The sequence below is a fragment of the Rattus norvegicus genome, chromosome 5 (genome assembly GCF_036323735.1).
Source record: "Rattus norvegicus strain BN/NHsdMcwi chromosome 5, GRCr8, whole genome shotgun sequence".
Taxonomy (NCBI): domain Eukaryota; kingdom Metazoa; phylum Chordata; class Mammalia; order Rodentia; family Muridae; genus Rattus; species Rattus norvegicus.
The window spans coordinates 145969626-145993833 of NC_086023.1; the positions used below are offsets into that span (position 1 = coordinate 145969626).

Sequence of the window (24208 nt, forward strand, 5' to 3'; positions counted from 1 at the left end):
CCACCCTACATCACTGCTCAAAGCGTCCATCTTCATTACATCTGCCTTACCTGCTGGCCTGCTGGGTCCAGCTTCAAGGAAATTCCATGCCACATAGATATCTTGGCCCAGGCATGGGACGTTAGCCCTATGGGGTTAGCCCTGTGGAATGACAGCAGGCATCTGAGTACAGGGACAACATCTTTCATCTCTGCTGTGCTCTCTGGACATAGCTGGCCCCTTCCCTCCATCCCTGAAGACTGGGATGCCACTCTGGGACAGGCAGGCAGACAGACAGACAGCTCTGTAGCCTCCCACAAAGAGTTCCTCCCTACCCCAGGGCTGGAGAAATGGCTTAAGGCAGTCAAGCATTTGCTGTGCAAGCACGAGGACCAAGGTTTGGTTCCCTGGAACCTATGTGAAAGAACTAGGCATGGTGGTGCACAGTCGTAATCCAAAAGCTGGGGAGGAAGAAATGAGTGAATCCGCAGGACTTACTGGTCAGGAAGCCTAGCATTATCAGTAAAGTCCAAATGAAAGGGAAAGGTCTGCCTCAAAGAGGTGCACAACGTAGAGATTCATCACACACACACACACACACACACACACACACACACACACACACACGACATGGGCATTTATATACGCATACACCAAAAGGAAAAGAAAAAATGTCTCCTCCATTGTTAAAATCTTGAGCTCTAGTGGAAAACCTGGAGCATCTACTTCCCGATATTTTTCCTGGTCTGTTTGCCGTCCTTCTACCTTGGGTAGAGGAGGAGGCTTGGGAATAGGGAGCCCTCTGAGCCTAAAAGCACAGCCTCCCTCCATGGGGGCGCCAGCTGTGGGGAACGCATTCACAGTCACGATTGCTTCTTCGCCTCCCAGTAGAACCAGAAATATTTAAGGAACAGGCAATTAGCACTTACCAGAAACATTATAAAATTACACACAACTTGCTAACAAGTTTTCACATCAATCTGGGTGTCTCTTTGCTTCCTGACTGGAGCCTGGGATCTGGCAGCCTGATGCTCAATCTGAGAGGTTGACCCAGGGGAGGAGCAAGTAGGGCCCCCCCAACTCCTGGGGATGGAGGTGCAGAGCAGTGAGGATCATTCAGGAAGGATGCCCGGGGACTCGTGACAGAAATGAGATCATTCATTGACTCATGCCCCTAAGGCCTTATGATGTATTAGAGACACTATTCAGGACACGGAGGCCGTAGGGACAACAGAGCTCTCTCTTCCTTCACCCAATGTGTAGCCTGTTTTCACAAGCATGGAGTTAAGTGTTAGAAGATGAGGAATCTAACAGAGTGGCCTCTGGCCTTGCTTTTGGGAACCGGGAAGTAAGTGAAAGTTCTTTAGGGGACCTGATGTCAGAAATTCAGACTACTTTGGAGGACACGGAGGAGGGGTTGTCAGACTCACCTAAGAGAAGGGATATGTTGTCTGGGAAAGATGGCTTGTTGAGGGGGTGAAAGGCTGGGGAGATAGCTCACTAGGCACGCGCTGCCAGGCCATCATAGGAATCTTAGTTTGGATACCCAGAACCATGTAAAAAGTTGGTCACAGTAGCTCCTCTACAGTCCTGACACTGAAGAGGCAGAGACAGGCGGCTCCCTGCCAACCAGCTAGCCTCATTGAATCAGTAAGCATGGGGTTCCCTGAGAGACTCTGTCTCAAAATATAAGACAGCTAATATCAGGAAGACACCTGATATCAAACTCTGACCCACACAGAAGTGTGTTCACACATGCACAGTTACACACATGTGCATGCCCAGGAGCACACCCATGCATACCCACAAGCATACACATGAAGATGTACACACATGCATCACTCACACACACACACAGACACACACACACAGACACACACACACGCACACAGACACACACACACACACACACACACACACACACACACACACACACACACACGACATTTCTAAAAATTAAAATCTCTACCGGAATCAGTTTTGAGAGTGAGTATGGAGAAGATGCCAAGACTACCTCTGAGGGCAAGGTTCATGTCTCCTTCTCTGGCACCTAACTGAAGAAGGGCACCGGGAGCACTTCCTGAAAGGGGCAGCATTGGTCCAGGCTTACAAAGAAGCCAAAGACAATGACGCAACAGGACCAGCTCCACCCCCTTTAGAGCCTCCTTGGTCCTGTTCTCACCCAATGTCAGATGCCTGACCAGCTCAGCTTCTTACCTGGTGTTTTCAGAATACCCTCACATGTTACCTAGTACCCAAAAACTCCTGTTTCCAGTACCTGATGATGCCCGTTTGGGCCCCGGCCCCATCAGAAGTGGGATACCTGCATTTCAGAAATGCCACCTGGATCCCTGAGATATTAAATGTTGACTAGAGCTGATCGCAACACCCAGAGCATAGATCACCATGGCAACAGGGCACACAAGGAACTCCTGAGTTGGCCTAATGAGTCTAAGGAGGCCCAGATTGGATGTACTTGGACTGACACTGGAAGATGACGCTGTCTGGCAGACAAGCAGAGGGTGTTCATTTTAGAAAGAGCAGACAGCAGGTGCCCAGTTCCTGCGTGGGCAAGCTGACAGGGCTCTGCACACAACAGAGACCAGGATAACAATGAGGAAACGCCACCTCGTTGCTGGATCTGCGCCATGTTCCAGGCATCTTGGCCGTCAACTTACACACACATAAGCTCGTCTAGCCCTCACAGTGACCCTGATCAGTAGAGCTGTTATTACAATTTCCATTTTGTGCAAAACAAAAACTAAAGGTCAAAAACATTTGGCTCCGGCTGGGAAGTTGGATGGTTCAGTGGATAAAACTCGTGCCATGAAAGCATGAGGACCTGAGTTCAGATCCCCAGAACCCACACAGAGCTGGACACAGCAGCATTTGTCTGTAATCCAAGTATTTCTCTGGCAAGATAGGAGGCGTAAACAAAAGAACTTCTGGAAGCTCTTGGGTCCCCAAGTCTGACATATGGAGTAGACAAAGAGACTGTTTCAAACATGTTGGGAGGTGAGGACCAAAACCTGAGCTTGTCCTGTGACTTCCACACCATGCCATGTGCATTACCATGAAAACACACACAAACACATGCAAACACATGCAAACACACACAAACACACACAAACACGCTGACTTTTTTTTTTTATTTCAGAATAACAATGTGATCCAGGCCTACTACATAGTATCAAAACTAGTATTCAGGTCCCCACAGGTCACTCTATTTCCCAATATGCTAACTCCAAGCTAGGTGCTGGCCAAAAATGAGACCCTTGGTAAGAGGGAGACAAGAGCCCTACCTAAGCACAAAATGAGAGTTTAACCTGAAGCCTTTGGGAAGCTGTGGGAAAACCAAGCAAGAGACACGGTATGACCTAATAGTAAGTTTTTAATGATCTCGTGCATCAAAGAATGTGGTGTGGAGCAGAAAGGTCGAGAGCCACCTGCTGGATGCCACGGTCCAGGTTGAGACCTTATGCGGTCCAAGTTGAGGCAGAGAAGAGTTGGGGCACCAGGGTATTTAGAAGAGCAGCTGAGAAAGGCCTTATTGGAGTGAGAGGGGAGGGAAGAGTCTCCAAGAAGCCTCTCCACACATACCTGAGTGAGTTCTCCTAGAGCAAGGCTCAGAGGTCAGGCAGCTCTGGATCTGTTGTGCTTACTCAGCCTGGCATTTGCCGCAGTAAACATCTGGTCTACCTTGCACATTGCACCAAACATCTATTGTGCTCTAGCAAAGGTCCCTGACACCAGAGCAACCCATGTCTGCTTGCATAGAGCTTTACCTCCAGGGTGGGTTGACAAGAGGCAGGGAGACGATGGAGCTGGTACAAGGAAGGTTGTCACATACAGGGCTTAGCTTGTCCTGGATGCCTAGGAAGGTCATAGATACCAGTTGGGTACTATTCCCCCCCCCCATTGTAATGTCCCCAGTGTCCAGGACAGTAACAAGCAGAATACTTCTTGAGTGCATAGAAGACTACAAGCTACCAGGGATAATTGGCCCCAGGAAGGAAAAGATCAGCATGTTGAGAGAAAAGTGGGTGGGTGACATCCAAAGTGTGGGCTGGGGCAACCGTCTTGGAAGAGGTATCCTGAGGCGATCAGATGAAAAGCAGAAGAGAAAGTTCTAGCTTGGGTTGAGGCACTGTGAAGGAGTAAAGAAACAGATATAGCAACACTCTCTGGACAGGCAGCAGAGAGCAGTCCAGGTTGGGCACTCCATCCCCCACCCCAGCTCCCTCCAAGTGGTTTCCCTCCTCAGAGCACATCAAAGGCCTCAGAATATATAGAGACACACGATACCATCCCTTCTGTGCAGACATTGTCATAAAAGAGGATTCCAATTTAGTATCCGAAATTGAAAAGCCGGAGAAGACGGGGTGAAACCTGAGATTCTAGCACAGATGACAGGGCTAAAACAACCAAGCAGGAGGAAAGCAAATTCAGCAAGGCCAGTCCCCACGGCATGCTAAGACACCTTACACGCAGACATCTGAGACACCCCCCCCAGCTTGCTTTCAGTGGGCCAAAGGATTGAGGTGGGTATACACTTACAAAGTGAAATTGGGTTAAACCAGATGATGGGAAACTGAAAGGCTGATATTTTTTCTCCAAGTCAAAAATGCATTGATCTATTTATAAATCTGGGTGCCGACATCAGAGATGGTCAGTGTCTGACCAAGAGGGGGGTCTTTCCTCCAGGCAGAGGCTCACGGGAAGCCTCTATCAGCAGGCAGAGTCTCTGTTTCTGTGCCTCCAGTTCAGTGATGGGTTTGAGAAGAAGGCCCAGGACAGAAACCAGCCCCAGCTTCCCTCCCTTCTTAGAAATAGCTCCCCAATTCTCAACCCTACCCTCATTCCTCATCACCCTACCTCCAGACCTGAGTTCTTCAGAGAGCCCATCTTCCCTACCTGGCCCTTTGCAAATGCTTCCTTAGACCTGTCTTCCTTGAGGTGGGCATCACCACCCTCCTTCTCCTCTTCAGGGCTGACAGCTCCTTCCCTCACTGTTGACAGGCATCACATTGGAGGAGGCTCCTGAGGGCCGTTTCCCTCTCTGCTGCATGGTCTTCTCCTTGGAAGTCACACAGCCCCCAGCTTCCTCCTCATCACTGTCCCCTGCTCTCTGCCTACCCCTCATCTTGCCACCTCCTTGTCTCTCATGCCTCAGTCTTCTCACCGCATTTCTGAGGTAGAGCTGCCCTCTGCTTTGGTGGAATCCAGGGTCATGCAACCTGCTCTGGCGCCCTTCGCCTGTTGGCACTTTCTCTTATCAGCCATCTTGTTCCTGTTGGCTATCTTTCCCTTAGACTCTCCAACCCTGCTCTCAGCTCTTGCCCTCATCCTTTCCATCCGTACCCGGCGCCCTTGTCACAAAAGGGGACTCCAGTTTAGTATCAGAAATCGACAAGCCCAAGAAAATGGGATGGGGGTAGCCTTGGCTACCTCTCAGCCGCAGCTATGCCAGAAGCCTCAGCTCCTTTGCTTCACTGGTCACATGGCCAACCCGCAGTCATGTCCACCGTCCCTTTCATGTCTACGTGAACAAGGCAGGCAGTGCTACCAGGTGCTGTCCATGCAAGAGAGTGAACTCCGTTCCTAGTGACATAGCAGGGCTGTGACTGTCCACTGAGCTTCAGTCTCCTGTTCTCTAGAGGGAGAGCTTTAAAAGCCTTGAAAGGTCTTGTCAGTATCCAGCCTTGCTTCCCATAACAATTACCTCACTTTTGCCAAAGACCTTGACCTCCTGCTCTACCTGCAAACTCGTCGCCACACTGTCCTCATTCACGCCTGTGAATGACAAGAGTCTCTGTGCTAAGGCCAGGCAGCCAGCATCCACACGGTCTCTGCTTGCTGCTTCTCCCCCTGTAGCCTCCAGCTGCCCTTCCCTGCTCTCCATAGCCTCTGAGCCATTCAGTCTCCATCAGCATCCCCTGCTGCCCTCTTGTTCTTCTTAGAAATTAAACTGTGGCCAAGCTCATTTCATCTTTAGACTATTTTAACCGCCATCTGAAGGTGGTTACCTAAGAGTCAGGACCTGATCCTTGTCCTCTGCTGAGAAATGCTTTCTTTGTGAGTTCTCTGCCCTTTCTACCATGCCGTCCTCCCTTCCCTTTGGCCACATTGTATCTCATTATACCAATCCTCACAACATCCACAGTGGTCACTGTTTGGTCCTTTGCTTTCTGCCCCACCCTTAAGTTCCCCGTTTGTTGATCTCCCTAGCTCATCCTCCTCCAAGCTCTGTGAACCCCCACTTGCCTTGGGAGAGTCTACTCTACTACCGCTCCCCCAAAACAGTCCATCATGTCCCTTTCTGGGACGACTTCTCTTCCCACCTTTCTTGGTTGTTCTCATACTTCTCCTGGCTCACGTATAAGTTACATTTTCAAATTTTGTTCTTCTGCCCTACACTTGAGATCCAGGAAACTGTTCTTTAGTGGCAATTCCTCAAAACACAGCATGCCTTTGTGACCCTTCATGCAGTCCCCTGCTTCCTGTGTTTTTGTCTGAATGGAGCACACCCCATGGCCAAGCCAAACCTGTAGGTGTGGTAGACCTCAGCCCCTCCCTTACTCCTGCATCCCTACCCTTGAAGCTGGTGGCTTCTTCCTACTCCAGAGTCCTCACATCTTCCTGGTTCTCTCCATACCCTCTGCCAGGACCTAGTGTACGATACCATCAGAACATCTCCCACCAACTGAGGCTCCACAGAAGCCAGGCATCTATGCGCCCTGGTCCAGACTGCATTTTCTACTACCCACACTAAACCAACCATCCCAATATGCATTGAGTGAATGAAAATGAATGCTTTCCCAGCTTCCAGCCAGCTACTCTTAGGCCATTCCCCAGACAGGGCTCAGTCTCCTCCCAAGTAAAATAGAATCCTTTATCACCCACCCCCCCATCACCGACCATCTAAAGACCAGTCTTGCTCAGAGATCGAACAGGCCCTTGTCTTGCCTGTTGCATGGGCTGGTCTTGCCCATCAGAGCCATTCCCAGCCGTGTCTCTTGCCGCCTTGCAGAAGGCAGGAGCGTGAGAAGTGGGAATCCCTGAAGCCAGCCCGTTGTCTGTGGGTCTCAGATCCACCACTTCTGAGCTCGGAGGCCCTTTGTAGTCTTTGTGCCATATGTCTCTGTGTTCTTCCCCCTCTTTTTAAATGGGGGAGACAGTCTCTTCTATTAGAGATACTGTAAGGGCAACATGAGTTAATATATAAAATGCTCACAGTGGCCAATGGCTGGATTCAGGGATTCCATACATGAAAGTTGGTTGGGATAACAGTGGTTCAGCAGGTTGTTCACTGACAACTGTCGAACGCTGTACAATCCTGCATCCGGAACTCAGCCTGGCTTCTTCCCTCCACCCCGAGAGCCCCTCCTCACTCTCACTGCCAAGCCTCGCACTACTGTCTCCTCCGTGGTCTTGGGCTTTGTCCAAGTAGCTTTATCTGGCCCGGGGCTGGGATTCCATGAGGTGAGCAAGATGCTCGCTTTGGGCACACAATTTGAGGGTGGGGCCCCGACCTCAGCTATTAAGATAAATAGCACTTTTAAAATCGAGATTAACACAAAAAAGTCACGGCTTTAAATGAAAAGCAGTCGTTTTAATTGGAGAAGACAAGCTGAGATGCTAAGACGAGGGTAAGAGGGGAGGTAAGCCATCCAAGTAAGAGGCTGGCATCCGTACTGGTTTTAAATGTTACATATGTTAATTATGATCTTCTTAAAAAGGCACTATAACATGTTACGATTGAGCTGTCAGCAGAATAATTACAATGAAAACGAGTTTGTCTTACGGAGTCCTTGAGGCACTTAACACTTTGTGTGCCTTGCTCTGTGCATCCTGTCTTCAGCCTGAGACCTCATGTTTCATCCTTTGGTTGTTCCAAGTTGACAGAGACGATTTCCATCTCCAGTGTCTGACACAGACCCCACCCCAGGTAAGCACCCACAGCAGGTGCTTGTTACATGGCTGCTATTTTCTTGCTGATAGGGAGAAATTAGCCAGGAGTGATTGTATGCAAAGAATTTGACTACACAATGGGGGCTGAGAAGACCACCCCCCCATCCCAAAACACATGCTCTCTTGAGCCAGTCAGAGCCTCAGACAAGCTGAAGGCAGTGATTCAGGCACATGTACCCTACTCATGTATTTTGTATGGCGGGACCTCACTAGGGAACCTTAAATATGGCCTCTGTCCTCCCATGCCAGGTAATGTTTGCTGTCACTGCCCCGACAGTTCTTGCATCCCAGAGAACATGTTTGGGGACATTGGCAGAAGGTGGGTTCTGATGTTTCTTTCTTCAGATCCTTTTTGTCACATGGGGCCCCTCTTCCTGTCCTTTAGGTGACTGCAGTTCTAGAATCTGAAGCAAGCCCTCCCTTCCTTGGATGATTCAGTGTAGCTCCTTAGCATACACAAAGCCAGCTGGTGTGTGTGCATGCGTGTGTGTGTGTGTGTGTGTGTGTGTGTGTGTGTGTGTGTGTGTGTGTGTGTTGTGCATGCATGCACACACATGCCAGCTGACTTGTACTGGAGATTCCTTGGTGCCTGCACATGGTCAGACTGACCCCTACATTCTGGGATCCCTAATGTTTCACTTGGAACACACAACTTGGAACAAGTTCCCCACACAGCATGCTTTGTCCCGGCTGCTCTCAGCAGAGAGCAAGAGGCTTGGGGGATCATGTGAATGTGACCGTCATGAGCCTGCACCTCAGTGACTGAGCCTTTGTGGCGCTGATCAGCTCAGAGAAGCAGCTCAGCTCGCAGCAAGAAAGCTTCTGCAGAATCACACAGTGACTCCTGGAAACCTTGGTTCCTGACCACCCATAACGACATCCACTGAAGAGACAGGGTCCCTTCTGCTTGAGAGTCCTGGAAAGTTACCCAACACTCCCCCTTGGAGAACCCAGGACCTGCTCTCCCAAACCTCGGGTCTCTCACAGTCTTCCCTTCCACAGCTGACATTTTCTCGGTGACTTCCTGTCTCCTTGCAGGCCATCTTCCTCCCTAGAGGGAGCTCCTCCCCACCCCCGCCCCACCCCCACTCTCTCCCTCTCATAGCACAGAGCTGGGCAAAGGGTAACTAACTCAAGAACCCCTAGAGATGCAGCCAGGGAAGACTCCTGGCCTGAAGCATCTGGGTCCTGACTGACTCCTGGGGGTTGGGGTGGGGGAGCATTAACCTGCCGAGATCCACCAGGCTGTGCTGTCTCAGCCCCGCTTCCAAAACTGGCTCCCCAGCTGGCTCAAGCAAACTTCAAGTGTCCTTAACGAGTCGTTGGTTTTTTTTTTTTTTTTTTTTTTTTTTTTTTTTTTTTTTTTTTATCTGCTACTGTCTCCAATTGGATCTACCAAAAAAAATCTTGAAAGCCCTTCTGTGTCAGAAGGCATCCGGTATCGATTCCCGTTTACTCTGGCTTGCAGGGAGGACAAGCTGCACAGGGCCACTGCCCCTCGCCTGAGCTCACTACTCAGGTGGATGGGCCGGTTTTTAAAATCTGTCCAGCAGTGTTCACAAGCCAGATGCAAAGTGAAACCATGGCAGGATGTCTCCAAACTTCGGGACAGAGTAGCTCCTGGAATAGGTCTAATGCAGAACACAAGTAAAGTACGAAGGGTTTATTTTACTTTAATATTTCATGGGGATAGTGCCCACCTTGCTGGGGCTCCGTCCATGGCCATGAGCTCGAGGCAGGGCTTGTTCACATCTTTAACAGAGCAAGAGGCGAAGAGCTCAGGCCACATAGAACCCGAAACAGATGTCCCTCGGGGCTCCCTCTCAGCCACCCACTTCTGCTAACTAGGTTACTGTCCCAGAAGTTTCACAACCTCCCAAAACAGTGCTACCAGATGGGGACTCCCAAGTGTTCAAACACAGGAGCCTGTGAGGGAAATTCCACATCCAAAGCTGTAACACCCACCTTTCACGACTGCAGATATCCAAGTCTCTGTGATACAGTGTGTGGACACAAAGTCACAGGCTGTGATGACGGAAGGCCCTATTGTCTTAGGACACTGTCGTGCAGGACTTAGGAATCCCGTGTAGGAACTCACTGTAGGACAGCCTCGAAGCATGCAGTGGGGGAACATGTGTTGCCGGAACAGATGTAACATCACCCTTCCTGTCTCTCGTTTTCTGTCTTCTTGTCTTTCAGAGATCGAGCAGGGCAGTTGCGGAGACCCCGGCATACCTGCCTATGGCCAGAGAGAAGGCTCTCGCTTTCGCCACGGTGACACCCTCAAGTTTGAATGCCAGCCTGCCTTTGAGCTGGTGGGGCAGAAATCAATCACGTGCCAAAAGAATAACCAGTGGTCGGCTAAGAAGCCAGGCTGTGTGTGTAAGTGAGCAGGGGTGGTCACTGAGGGGGCTCACTGGAGAGGCAAGCTGGATCCGTAGCTAAGGCCCCGTCCTTGAAAACCTACAGTGGGTACCCACAGCTCCATTTGGCGTGGTTTCTCTTGTTCCTAGAAAGGCAGCTATCTGGGTCCCCACATCTAATGTAGAGTACAGCTCTTGATCTTTGGAGACCTTCTTTGACATAGTATAACCATCAATGATGACCCTTAAATGCAAGGTAGAGATGGCTGAGCCTGGCCCGTGGAGGTCAGAGCAAGGCATGCTTCCTCACTCTTGTCACCACCACCGCAACGCCACGCTATGGTGGGATGGGCAGATGTCTCTAAGTTCGTAGACAGTGTACCAGCCTTGGAGTGCTACAGGGATCAGAGGCCTTGGGACGGGGGTGGAGGGAATTTCCCATGATCACTCCATCTCGTGTGGTATTAGGGAGGGGAGAGGGCTCCAGATATTCTTGCGTGGCTGATCTTCTTGGGGGAGGAGAAAGGATCTGAGTGGTCTGTTCTGTGGAGATAAGAAGGCAGCCCATCATCTTTCTTGTACGTGTTGGACATACTTTGCAGCACCACAAACATCAGTCTTTAGTCACAGTTAGATTCTAAACGTGAGGGGCTGTTGTGGCAAGGGGGTGGGGGAGGCCAGACATCGTTGGTGTCAGGAAGTCTTGAGGTTTTAGCTTCTCTGGGCTGTCACCTCTTCTCCTCCTAGCCTGCGACACTCAACTCCTCCGACTCTTTCCTTGAATTCTCAGTGAAGGGCAGTCTGCCTGACCCTCTGATCCCCTACCCACCATAGTGGACAACTCAGGCCTCTGAGTTCTGCATGCTACAGACTGAGAGCCCTTTAGGGATGCCGGGGGGGGGGGGAATCTCTGATGAGAAATGGCTGGGTGAGTTGGGTCATACCTCTGGGATTATGCTGCTCAAACTAAAAATAAATTGCTTTGTCTGACAAAGCATTTTCTATGACTGATAAGTTTATGTAAAAATTCTTCAGAGCTTTAAAGATCAAATCACTCTCTCAGATCCATATGGAATTGCTCTTAGTGAAGAAAAAAAAATCAAATTGCCTGATATCTCCCCAGGTGTGCTCCTGGTGTAGGTGGGAAACATTGTCAGCCAGTGTTGGGCCCGTTGAGTATTAGGAACCGTGGTCATACAAGGATCAGGGATAGTTAGCAGTGGCAGCTCAGAATGCGCAACCAAGGGCTCCATTAGCATAGCAGAACCAAGCCAGGCAGAGTGGGACAGAGCCTGCCCTGTTGCTGCTAGCCGGAGGTCCTAGCTAAGCTAAGAAGGCAAGGCCCAGCTATGAGATTTCCCCCAGGCAGCACTGAGCTTAATTTTTGAAGTTGATCTTGATAAACCGAATCAGGGAACATTGGAAGAAGCTGAGTTTTGTGAACACAAACCTAGGAGGATGAAAGCCGGAAGGAGATACATTTATGGGGACATTGTGCTCCTGGGCCCCACCAGCCAAACCAAAAAAAAAAAAAAAAAAAAAGGTGTCTGGCAAGCAGAAGGCAAACTGAGGAAGGATAGTGATAGCCAATGGTGGCCTCCAGGAAGGTGCTTGACTCTGCTTCTGAAGAGCAGTGCTAGAACATTTCTCTAGAATCTTCCCGAAAGACCAAGACCCAGCAGGCCCTTTATCTCCAGAAGCATTATGCTGAGCCCTGTTCACAAGTAGCTGAGAAGAGGAAGACTAGGCTATACTGGCAACAGTGGGTCCAGCCTGTGCTCTCTACGGTGCGGAGCAAGGACGAAGAACCAGGGCTTGTTAACGAGAACCACAAGGCTGGTACTCTGGGCAGCTGGTATGACAGGCTATCTGGAAAGTTCTGGGATGGAAGGGGACCCCGCATGTGTTCAAGTACCTCCATCAGTTGGCTGTGTCTGCTTACTTGGGTCTAGAAAAACACAACTTGAGTCCCAGCGAGAGGTTGGCTTGAGTGGAAGAAGGCAGGAAGAACTAGCTCTCCCCACATATGACACAGAGGACACCTGTCCTTATACCTCAGAGTACAAGGGACTGCCATCTGTCCCCATCTCTGCTCAGTCTCCAGTCCCTCAACTCATGCATTCATAAGTCCCAGCCTGTTCCTCAGGGAGCTCACAGCCTACTCCTGAGCGAACAATGCTAAGATTACTCAAGATTCCCAGTCTAGAAAACCCATTCTTGCCCTTCACTGAGCCTCCCAGCTGTAGCCAAACTGTCTCCTCTCTAGGAGCCCACTGACCCAACAGGGTAGCCCTCCATCCTTACTCCCCAGAGGCTACATCTCTAGGGTCATATTTATAGTCAAAGATAACTGTAACAAGGGAACACACCCCACCCCCTGCACAGCAAATGCTGGGAAACTGATCTCCAAACTGGGCCATCACAGCACAGGTCACACCTTGACGGAGAGCTGCTTCAGCTCCTGACTCTAGATCAAACCCGCACCATAGTTTCTGATCAATAGAAAAGGGACGGCATCTATAAATGTCTATAAAAATATAGAATAGTGAGGTTGCCTGTCTGTGTCGTAGAGTGTCCCTTACACATACACACAAAGGCGCTTCCGGCAAAAGGCAGCTCATCTAGAGAGTCACTCACCCCTCCCCCCCGGGCCCCCCACATTAGTCACAGTAAACATCAATACGGCACTTAGCCAAACAATGTTGCTCTCCCTTTCATAGGAGTTAGAAGGGGACCAGGGAAATTCTTTTGATGGCTGAAATGCCTTAGAATGATTGTTCAAAGAAGTGTGAAGAACTGCTCTGTTCTGTGGAAGCATTTCCTTCAAAAAACAGCTCCTCCCTAGGGAGTTGCCCTGCCAAACCCACGCATACCCACACCACCTTCATGTTGGCCGGCATTTTCTGCAGTGAGCAGTGACTTCGCCATCCCTCGCCAGCTTCTGAGATGCCCTTACAGTGAGGGGTGCTCAGCAGATGGCTTTCCCTGTCTCAGGTTGACGTGCTCCAACCCAGCTCACAGAGCCAGCTCTTCCCCCCTCCCTCTCTTGTCCTCCTGAGTCAGTCTGCCTCTCCAAGGGCCACTGCTCCAGAGTGGATGCACGCGCCATCCGGTCAGCCATGTTGACTGTCTGCCCTGTGCCAAGTGCCGGGTGCATGGGTTCAGAGCTGCTCTACTCCGTCTCTGCTTTGGGAATTTGCTCACGGTGACTGCCCTGAAGACAGTACACTGGGATGGGATCCCATCTGCTTTACCTCACAGAACGTCTGCTTGATTTAGCCTCATCCTTACACAGAGATCACAGAGACTCTTCCAGGCATCATCAGGCAGGGCAGTCTTTTTCCAGAGAAACAGTGAGGAGGAAGAGACAAATAAGCTGAGGGTGGTTTGCGTAGTCCTTGATGCTTGGTTGACAGGGGGAGCTGAGCACTTTGCACTTCATGAAGAAGCCAGGAAGCCAATTATCAGCCCATTAAGCAGCCACTTTCCGTGAAGTTGCCCAACAGCTCTCACCAGGGCCTGGTCAGGAGCACAGAACCTGCTCCCTCCCTTTCCCCATCCCCCATAAGAAAGTGTGAGTCCTAATTGCTCTGGTCTTAATGTATAGGGTGCATGTGTGAAATGAGAAGGTGGGGCCTCCCGGTGTGATTCAAAGTATATATCAACAACACAGCCTTGAGGGTTCAACCAGGGAGAATTGAACCCGTGGGTGCTCTCAGGGAAGATGCTCAGAGGATGCTGGGATGGCGCTTGGCCTTGAAGATAAGGAAGAAGGGTGCCTCCCCACAGGGTTGTTATGAGAAATAGTCTCTCCCTGGTATCTATCTGCCTGTTTTTTTTCCTCCAGTTTGTTCCCAATCCCCCACCCCACTTCTGTGATGGAGAAAGGGCTGGACTGGACTATAGGGCTATCAAGATGCTGCTTTTTCAACTGCTTAAAGGTTACTCCAGAGTAGTCAGGCTCTGTAATGTTGATACTTTGTCCCAGAGAATTGCCAGGTCTTTAGCAACATCTCTGTCTTCTACCACACTGAACACCACCACCACCACCACCACCACCACCACCACCACCACCACCACCACCACCACCACCACCACCACCACCACGTACTCTGCGTACCAGCTAGGGCAACTGAAAACATCTTTAGACACCGGCAGCCATTTTTTGGTGGAAATCAAGAAAAAGAGCCATGCTCCAGGGTAGCTTAGTGTTGTCTCAAGAGGTCCCCTGCATTTTTGAGGCTATGCTAAAATCTGAATTATCTTGATAATGAGAGAGCATGTGGCACGGAGGAGACTGATACCTTTCATGTGTTCCATCATTGGGAAGATGCGAATCTTCCCAATAATGTTTGCAGAGCAGGTGTTCCCTCTGGTTATAGATGAGACCACCAAGTCCAAGGGGATAAAGGTACTAACTCAGAGGCTATGCAGCCATCACACAGTAGGAGAGAATTGGAGACATTTATTGACAGAGCAGTAATCAGAAACCAGATTTCCTCTCCCAAGTCATGTACATTTTCCATCACACCAGATTCCCAGAATGTGAGGGCTCAACTGAGAAGCAGGGTCAAAGGAAGAACACTTAGGATAAAGTATCGAGCTGGAGTGCAGATGCACACTGTTGACTGGGTTTCCCCAAGAGGTAAAAGCAGTTCTGAGGAGTGTAGCACATCCCTGAAGGGTAGGTCCAGAACTCTGAGGGAAATAGTGCTGTACTCTGATAAGGAGCCCTATTCCTCATCTCCACTTCTCAAACCTTCTGTCCATCAGAGCTTACGAAACAGCTCTCTGTGTACAAAGTCAGTGGCCAGGGATGGTGTGTCTGTTCCCTACTGTGTTATAAACTGGAGAACCCTGGGGCATGGGGGGTACCCTGCCCTGGCTAAAGGGTGACTTGTGCCCATGTCACATGCTACAACTCTATATCCAGAAGCATCCACAGCTCAAGGGAAAATACCCAATACAGGAATTTGGTATATTCTGGAAATTGTAAAGTTTATGTAAATAAGATGATTTAGATACAATTTTCAAAATTCAAATAAAATGTTCTCACTCTCCCTCCCCTAAGTGAAAAGCAGTTTCACACTGACCCATCCTTCTTGTCTGCTGAAGGTTGACTGGTCTTCCCACCCACACGTAGTCCTGATGGCACTGGGCATACATTTTTGCGTGCGATGTTTCAAAACCCATACCGTGTTGTATACCTTATCAGGATGCTACAAGTCTTTTATGCTCGCATTAACAAGAACCAGGGGAACCTGCTGCCTAGTGATTGGGCCAAGACTCATGCAAGCAATTATGTTCAATTATTTTACATACGGTGACAATGGAAATATCAATGCATATGACTTCCTGCTCCTCTTTAAATTATTTTCTAAGGATAATTTTCCAGAGGTTGGGTCATCAGGCCAGTAGATAAACTTCTTTTTATAACTCTATACATATATACCGCCGTGTATAAACTCCCCTCCCCAAGTATTCTACCCATTCATAATGCCAGTAGCCAAATCCTTTAGCCTCAGACTGCTAGTGTGTGGTCTTCCTGTCAAGAAGTGTGGTACCTCTTTCTCCGTGCACACATGCCTCCGTCTTTACAGACAGAACAACTTAATGGCTGTCCTCCATAGGTGACATATGACATAGCTTGTCATCTTTAACAGCTTCATTAGACCTCCATATATATGTGGCCTTTGTAAATGGGAGAATTTAATGAGTATATATTGAATATACCCTTAGGGCATATATCAGTTGATTACTGAGACCTTCCCAAGATTCTGGTAAAAGCTGTGATCCCAAGACTGAGGGGCACAGGGCTTGACCCTGGAAACTCTCTCCATGGAAAACAGACCCATTATGTGACATTGTCCCTGTAGCTCAGATTTTTTACAGTGAGAGGTCATGGTATGGCATGCACACTTAGGTCTGTGTCTCTTGAGTCCATGGGCAGCTGACACCACCACAGATGTCAACCAGTTTGCAACAGCCAACTGACTGGAAATCGTCAGTCAGAAGGCTTGACCTGAGAATGTAGGTCAGAATTGGGGCCATGATGGAAAGGGAGAGATCTGTGTGATAATAGTGAGTTCTCAGAGGACCCATAGGGTATGTGTAAGCCTGTGCACAAGGATATGTCCCAGGAGCGCATGCATAGGAATGCACACATAAGCACACACCTGTCCATTTATGCTCATACATGCACATGAAAGCAAGCATCTGTGTATATAAGCATGCACACGTCCGTGCATATGCACATGCATACACATGCATATCCATGCACACATAAGCACACACTTACACACACATGCACACATGTTCTTGTGCATTGAACATGGGTGCTTGGGTTTGCAGTGTTTTTTTAGAAAGGTTATAGGCACATGTGAGTGAGAGACAGTGAGATCTAATGCCAATAAAGTCTGTCAAGAGTTGTAGACTCCCTTTCGGGGCAGGGGTGTCAGGGGTTCCTGGAATCTTGGTCACTAGATAAGAGCATCAGTCCTGGCTCCAGCCCGAGGTCCTCGTGTACAAGTCTAGGAGACTTGTGTCTTCCTTTCCAGTAGGAAGGTGCTCATTCTATTAGACAGAAGCTTCATGTGTGGCCTACACACACACACACACACACACACACACACACACACACACACACACTTTACCAGTCTTATATTCATTATTTTTGTGTTTTGCTGTTTTGTGTTGTTTTACATCTCCATGTAGACAAATTCCTCAATATTTGTGGTTTCTTCCCAAAGCTGACAAAGTTGTCATTCTGTCATGAATCTGAGAGACGATTTGTTCTATTTTTAGCTACTTGTCAGTGATTTGATTTCTAAGCTGTAATTTGTTAATCCATCTGGAGTTTATCTGGATGAATGTATAATATTGTCCAAACTCTTAGGCAGTCTTCCAACATAAGTTTTAAGTAATTCTCCTCCCTTGTGATCCGAGGAAAATAGATTGTTTTATCACGCTCCGAATCCTCAAATGTAGTTAAGTCTCCTTCCCTGACTCGCCCTTTGTTCTCTTGCTCTGCGTCTGTCTCGGCCCTGGTATTGAATAATTTTAATTGTTGTTTTATAATATGTTCTAATATCTAGCACAGCTAAAAACGACTCCTTCCTCCCTTAATTATTTTCTCTTTCAGAATAGTCATTGTTATTCCCAACTGTTTGTTGTTCAAGATTAATTTTAGAATCATTTTGTCAGAGTAAAAATAAAAGCCTACTGGGATTTTGTGTGTGCGCTCCTGTTAAACTATAAATTAACTTGAAGAAAACAGACGCTCTCCTAATACAGCAGCTTCACACCTAGACACTGGCGTGTCTCTTTTGCTTCCTCTACCTGCGTTGGACTAAATATAACAGCTCTGTCGTGCACTACGTAGAGGTCACAGTCATAGCTCCTTAGCTGTCTTTTTACTGTCAGGTGCTTTTTGCAGGACCCTGCCCACCTCTGCACCATGCACCATGCCCTGATGAAGTTTGCCCTCCTTTGTTCCCAACAAACGATAGCTGGCAACTGGCATTCCCTGTAAAGACGTGATTCCAAATTCTCCAATTTCAAACATTCTTTCCTTTGGCCCAGAAAATATCGCAATAGCTAGAGCCCTTGGAAATTGCCTTTTTCAAAGGCTCAGAGCCAGGGCTGGGATGGGCCCAGATCTGAAACTGTCAGCCTCTGTGTGGGGACAACACTCCTGGGGGGCCTTTGTGTTGGGGCCAGGAGCTGCCTATGAGCTATGTGAGCCTGTTTGAGGAAATGTCCTCCAGGTTCTGTCAAGGTTCCACCTATCTCAGAGGACCCCAAAGAGATAAACTGGGAACATGGGGAGTTCCAGGGTACCCCTCTCTCTATCCTCTAGTCCTCAAAAACTTGGCTTCTAAGAACCTGCACCCTGGCCTTGCTGGTATGTATGGAATAGGGAATAGCCTCCTCTGTAGGTGGGCCACCGGAGAGCCTATGGGATTTATTTGTCACAGAACTGAAAATGTCATGATAGTCATGGCTGTGAAGCATCATGGTGCCTTGGGGTCAACCTGGCTAAGGCAAGACTAAGATGAGAAAGTTAAGGGCTAAGAGAATTGACTCTGGATAAGAAGTTGGCTCGCGCGACAGCACTGTCAGCCTGTACGAGAAAGGAGTCAATGCTGTCAGGCCAGGCCAGGGTGGGTCTCATAATCTCTTGTTACCTTTGTGTTGGAATGGGCATGGGAAAGAGACTTCTGGGTAATAGAGTCTACCCCTGCAATGCGTATCCATCTACCAGACAGGGGCCACAGTGACAGAAAAGTGCAGTGCTAAGAGCAGAAACTAGAGAAGAAATTGCGAACTTTCAGCAGCCCCATAAGCATTAAGCACTAAGGAGGGGTCATCGAGAGAGTGACAGTGAGAAGGGCCTATGGGTGAGCTCTGCTCCCCGTCCTCCCCCAAGCACACCAGATGCTGACTTGGACCATCCCACACCTTCAGTCACTGGCTTGTGGGAATGGAATATTCTAGTCAAAGTGTTGTCTGGCCTAGCTGAGCTTGGTTTAGAATCTGGCTATAAAAATTGCATCTGTGGAATATAGGCATGAAATGTTGGAGCTGGCCAGAGGCTAAGAAGTCAGAGGCTCATGGTGGATGTTCCCTGCGTGTGTTTTATTACAGTGTCCAAGGAGGTCAGTATGGATGCTGGATATCACCTGCTATACTCACAATTTCTTTGTTCAAATACTTTGTGGATTAAGGTGGTGTCTTAGGTCACTCTGCTCAGTCCCAAAACGACCCAAACCCAGCTCATCAACACTCATCAGCATCACTCATGGACATATTGAAATACAACATACCTGGCCTCATTCTCTGAAGTTTCCGGTTCACTGGGCCCAGAAATGATAAGTTCTAGAATGTTCCCAAGTGATCTAAATATCAAGGCAGATTTCTGAACCACTAACATGGAATGCCTACTGTGTGGCAGTGGCTTAGGGATTTCTGAGATCTTTGGTCCCACTGTGAGATAGCAGCACGTGAGCTGTGGCACCATGTCACATGACGTGACCCGTTATGGTCAGACATTGAGACTGGCCAGGCCTCAGCTGCCGTGGTGGTCCTGATTTCCTGGAGCCTGTGGAATAGTAGCCTCCATGTTGGTATCCTAGCAAGAACAGGATGCCTGGCCTCATGCTTGGACCTCACATGCCGGAGTGATTTTTCAGCTTTCCTTTTGTTTTAGCAGAATGGTTGTCGGAGGGTCTCTACTCACTGGGTGTTGTGCTTTCGGTGGGGGAGTAGAGGCTTTAGTTCTCCCATGGTCCTCCGGGAGCTCTTGGTTGACAGAACGGTCTCCACTTATTACAATGATATATGTGGTCACAAACGTCTACAAGGAGCTATTCTAGTTAGCAGTGTCCCCAGAGTCTTCTTGGAAGATTATGTCACAATGAAAACTTTCAGCCCATTCCAAAGCAGAAACCTGTCCAGCACTAAGCTGAGAATGTGGCTGAACCCAAACCCTGGTCTAGATTTTTAGGATCACCTGAATGCAACAGGGTGTGGGGAAATGACTAAGCTGTGTGTGTAGCCATGCACAGTCACTGCACTGGTGGGCAATGGGAGACCACGGTCATCCTCACTTCCACCCCCATCAGTAACCACAAGCCAGCAGGCAGGCTGCCTTCTCTCTGCAAAACGCCCAGAGATCTGGGTGTACCTTCTCCTGGAGCTCTCCCACATCTGGCTCAAAGAGCTGTGAGACAGATGCTGGGCTTCACAGACCAGCATCTGTGTTCCTCACTGTCAGATTGGGACTGGAACTCGAGACTCCCCTAGTCCCCTCCTTCCTGCCTGTCATCAGCCTGGGACAACGGTGCAGCATTCTTGACTGTGGGTTTCCTCAGGCTCGGTGGAGCTCAGGAGGGCTTCACTCACACTGATAGTTGAGTTTATAGTTGACAGTCCAGCTCTTACATACAATGGTCATCTTATGGAGCAGTCAAGGGAAGGGTTTTTCAGAATAGGGCTGCGAGCCCTCGCCTCTGTGAACACCAGTAAGGCTCCTTAAAGGCCATGCGTGCCTCTGTGTGGCAGCCTGATCTCCTCGGGGTAAATACAGCTTCACATGATCATGCTCAATGGCCGCTCACCTTCCTCCATCTTCAGTGGATGGTGGCTTGAGACCTGCCTGGATGTGACTGGCTCTAGTTCCCATGAAGGTGCCCTGCTCAGATTGCCCTAGGAAACATGTCAGACTCTGAGAGAGCTCAGCACTCGAACGTGAGGCCTCAGAGCCCCAGGAACCCGGGCTTATAGCACCAACTGAGCTGTTGGAAACATTGCCACTCCTTCTGTTGGAGATGTAGCCACTCCCGTTCTCGAAGTCCTCTGAGTTCAGGGGATACCTGATCTCCTGAGCAGATCCTGGGCCTGACTTTCTAGGGTAATAGATACCAAAGCTAATTTTAGAAGGACCCCAAAGACCCACTGGCACCTGCCTGTGTGACAAAGACAAACACCTCTGAGAGTTACTTGGAATTCTTAAAGGCCGGACACAGGTAGCTGTGGACTTCATGGGGGTGTGATGGACTTCATGAGCAGCCATTGCTGGGGACATGGGGGGAAATGAGTCATTTGGGCCACATTTAGAGTTGCTGAACAAGGCATGCACCACACCTTCAAGTGGGTCCAGTTGGAATCTTCTGGGTCTGGATTAACCTGCCCATCCACGGAGCAGAGTGGGAAAACCTGAGTGTTGGGGGTATGGCTTCATGGAGGCTGTGTTACAGGGAGGGTGGGAGGCATGTGTCTCTCATCACCTCACTCGGACAATCTCGATTGAGACCATTAAAGACACTGAGTGGAACTGTGAGGGAAGTCCCCGCCTGGGCCACAGACCTGGGCCACACTCCTCTAGTAAGCAGACACTGAATCTACCCTCCCACACATCCAGCAGGCCCAGTCCTCTGCCACCCAAGCCACACGGCACCAAATCTCCATGAGGAAGCGACAGATGAAGTTTTTATACGTGTGAGACAAGATTCAGTCGGTATAAAATGTGCACCTCTCCTCCCCGTCCACCAACAGAAGAACCTCACACTGAAACCCACATCTATCCCATCTTGAGATGGCGACTGAGATTAGCTCCAAGTAACTCCCCAAACTTTATGTTCTGCTTTCAAGCTAAGAACTGAGCGCCCAGAGTTCAGATTTATCCACTTAGCCAGGCGTACTGATCGAGGGACCTTCTCCATGCTTTGTCTCATGGGCTGCCAGGATTGGTCATATTAGCTGGTGACACGAGGCCTCAGCTAGCATCTGAAAAGCTTGCGTGTAGTGCAGTTCAGAGTCTGATCATGCTCGCAGGGAGTAGGTGGAGGCTAGGACAAGCTCCAGGACTGGGTGGGTGGGCCGGTTGGGGAGGTCACAGGAAGCTACCCTGACTTCAGGATAACCCCGGGTAACACCCTAGAGGTGATGCTGATAAGCGAAAGATTTTTGATACGGAGAACCTAGCCAGTCTCAACGGAAGTCAGGGAACAAGGGGCCCTCATTAAGGGAGGGAGGGACATAGTTGCCAGACCCAACCAGAAAGCATAGGTGTAGGGCTGGGGTGAGGAATATGGACCAGAATGCTACTGCCACGGGATAAAGGATGGCAATGACTGTGTAGCCCTATTTGCTTAAACCCCAGCTCTTTTTGTTCTAGGTACCACCTCATAGTTTTCAAGTTTCCCGGTCTGAGCGATCCATAGCCACCCTAACCATGGCTCGACACACTCCATGCCAGGCAGGCAATTTGGATGCCAAGAGATATCCTGAGCTAATAGGTCCAGGAGCCCATCTGTAATGATCCCTTCCCCTCCTCTCTCCCTTACCCCATGCCCTTCTTTCCCTCAGAACACTTTTCTACCTCAGCTTCTTTGCACTTGAATGGATCTCACAGTGCTGGCTCCTTCTGACCATCCCAAAGGCCTGCTTCTAAGCAACTTATCCACAAGACCAACCCATTGCCACTCACTCTCTCATACACCTTTAAAGAATATCAGTTTTTCCTGTGGCATCCACAGCCCCCACATTGTGTACCGTCTCTCTCAGGGTCCACCAGGACTGTATGTCAATTGTGGTTCTGTTAGGCTCTTATGTGGCCTCTCATTCTGGGACCCTCACCAAAGGACCAGCCGACAAACAGAATATGTTGCTTTTACAGCAGGAGGCAAAGACTCCAAGGGACAGAGTCCTCCCAACCCCACCCCATCTGCAAGCATTGATACTTTGAAAATAGCTGGGTCATGTCCACTTACAGCTCCATGTTCTAAAATTCATCAAAAGCACAAGCCAAGTTCAGTTAGAGTAGAAAAAACAGTATTGCCCACCAGAATGTAGAGTAGAGATGGGGAGCAGGGGAGGGGGACAGAGGCAGCGGGTAGCATCAGTCATTACAATAAACAATGACTTTTGCACAAAATGAAAGGCAGAAGCATATATGTCTTGATCATCCTTCTTTCCGATTATAATCAGATGGTTAGAGAGTCTTGGCTCCTGTTTTTCTTACAGTGACTGTTAGTGATGCTGTGCTCTGGGTTTTATGGTGTAGGTAGGAACCAGCACTGTAGAAGTGAGAGTGGACTTTGCTTGGAAGATGCTTGGCTCTCTGGGATCTATGAGCAGCAATGTTTTACTCTTTAGCTCTCTGTCTGCTGGAGTTGTAGCTCTTTGGGTACCATGGCATGATGTCAGTGAGCCTGACTACAGACGCCATGACGGCAGTCAGGAAAGATAAGTGTGGAGTGGGTAGGACCCACATGGCTCAGAATATGGTGCTCAACCGTTTTACAGGCGAACAAGAGACGGAACCATTCTAGAAAAACAGAAATAGCCTAGGGAGAAAAAGCAGGCAGACGGTGAGCATGGCACATTTGTAACGCTGCCAGTCCTGTGGTCTGTCTGGACCGTGGGGCCGACTCAGGCAGGATGAAGATCAAAGGGGTTGGCAAAGGCTTTTCATCGTAGTGACTCTGGTGCCATTTAAAGAGTCTAGACTTCTTCCTCTATGCAGCAGGGAGTTTTTTAAGAACACTCCAGACAAATACTGAACAGGCAGAATTTGCGATGTGCAGAACTGACGATCCAAATGGCGCCAACAAGGAGAATGGATCATGGAGGAGGAAGATATCAAGTGTGAGGTCAGAGAAGTGCAACACGGGGATGGGGCTCAACCTCTGGGATGTGATGAAGATGATGTGTCAGTCACAAGAGATGCTGAAGAGAACCAGTAAGAAAAAGAAGTTAGTCACTGATGGGCTATGGCGGTGGTTCTCAACCCTCCTACTGCTACAGCCCTCTAATACAGTTCCCCGTGCTGTGGTGACCCCCAACCATAAAATTACTTTTGTCACTACTTCATAACTGTCATTTTGCTACTGTCATGAATTGTAATGCGATCCCTTTGGAAGAATCATTTGACTCCAAAGGAGTCACAGCCTCCAGATGGAGAACCATTGGGCTATAAGGCAATGGTATATTTTGCTTAGGCCCCTGGAGTTGTCATTCCCAGAGGAAAGACCTGTAGGAGGCTTTTGGAAAATGGTGAAGAATTTGGTTTGAAACGCCAGTGGAAAAGCTTGGTAAAGACATGTGACAGGCAGTTTACGACGACATCTGCAGGGTGCATCTGAACATCCCTTGATTCTGGGTGGCTTCCTCTTGCAATGCATATCCCAGGGTTCTCAGAGGGAACCAGGGCTGGGGTTGGCCTTCCTTCTAACAAGAATGGACCCCGCCAGGTACCCATATCACCGGAGACTCTCACACAGCTTCTTTGAAAGTCACAACGTTGGGTGATAACTTTAAGAAAGCTCCAACCCGAGAGATTATATCAAGAAAGATGGAGGGAGAAGTTAGCAGACACTGACTGTTGGGGGTGT

The 24208-nt window shown here is 49.1% G+C and overlaps 1 protein-coding gene and 1 long non-coding RNA gene across 11 annotated transcripts in view; one reads left to right on the forward strand and one right to left on the reverse strand.

The window, feature by feature from the left end:
* The window catches only part of Csmd2 (CUB and Sushi multiple domains 2), a 569993-nt gene that overhangs the window by 342803 nt on the left and 202982 nt on the right, over positions 1-24208 (forward strand). For 6 of the 7 annotated variants that reach the window (XR_010066645.1, XR_010066640.1, XR_010066641.1 and 3 more), the window contains one exon: positions 10150-10332. The exons of the other annotated variant lie outside the window; for it this stretch is intronic. Coding sequence is in view for 1 of the 6 variants with exons in the window: in XM_063288624.1 (XP_063144694.1) it covers positions 10150-10332 (183 nt within the window). In the remaining 5 variants the exon portion in view is untranslated. The remainder of the gene's footprint in view (positions 1-10149; positions 10333-24208) is intronic. 7 annotated transcript variants of the gene reach the window in all.
* On the reverse strand, positions 9599-19656 carry LOC134486995 (uncharacterized). Of its 4 annotated transcripts, none has more exons than XR_010066649.1 (3): positions 19552-19656; positions 9916-10856; positions 9599-9702 (listed from the first exon to the last, which is right to left on the reverse strand). It is a non-coding gene; the product is annotated as an uncharacterized LOC134486995 (long non-coding RNA). The 4 variants fall into 4 exon arrangements; XR_010066646.1 differs by having other exon boundaries at positions 19139-19628; XR_010066647.1 differs by having other exon boundaries at positions 9599-10856; positions 19139-19656.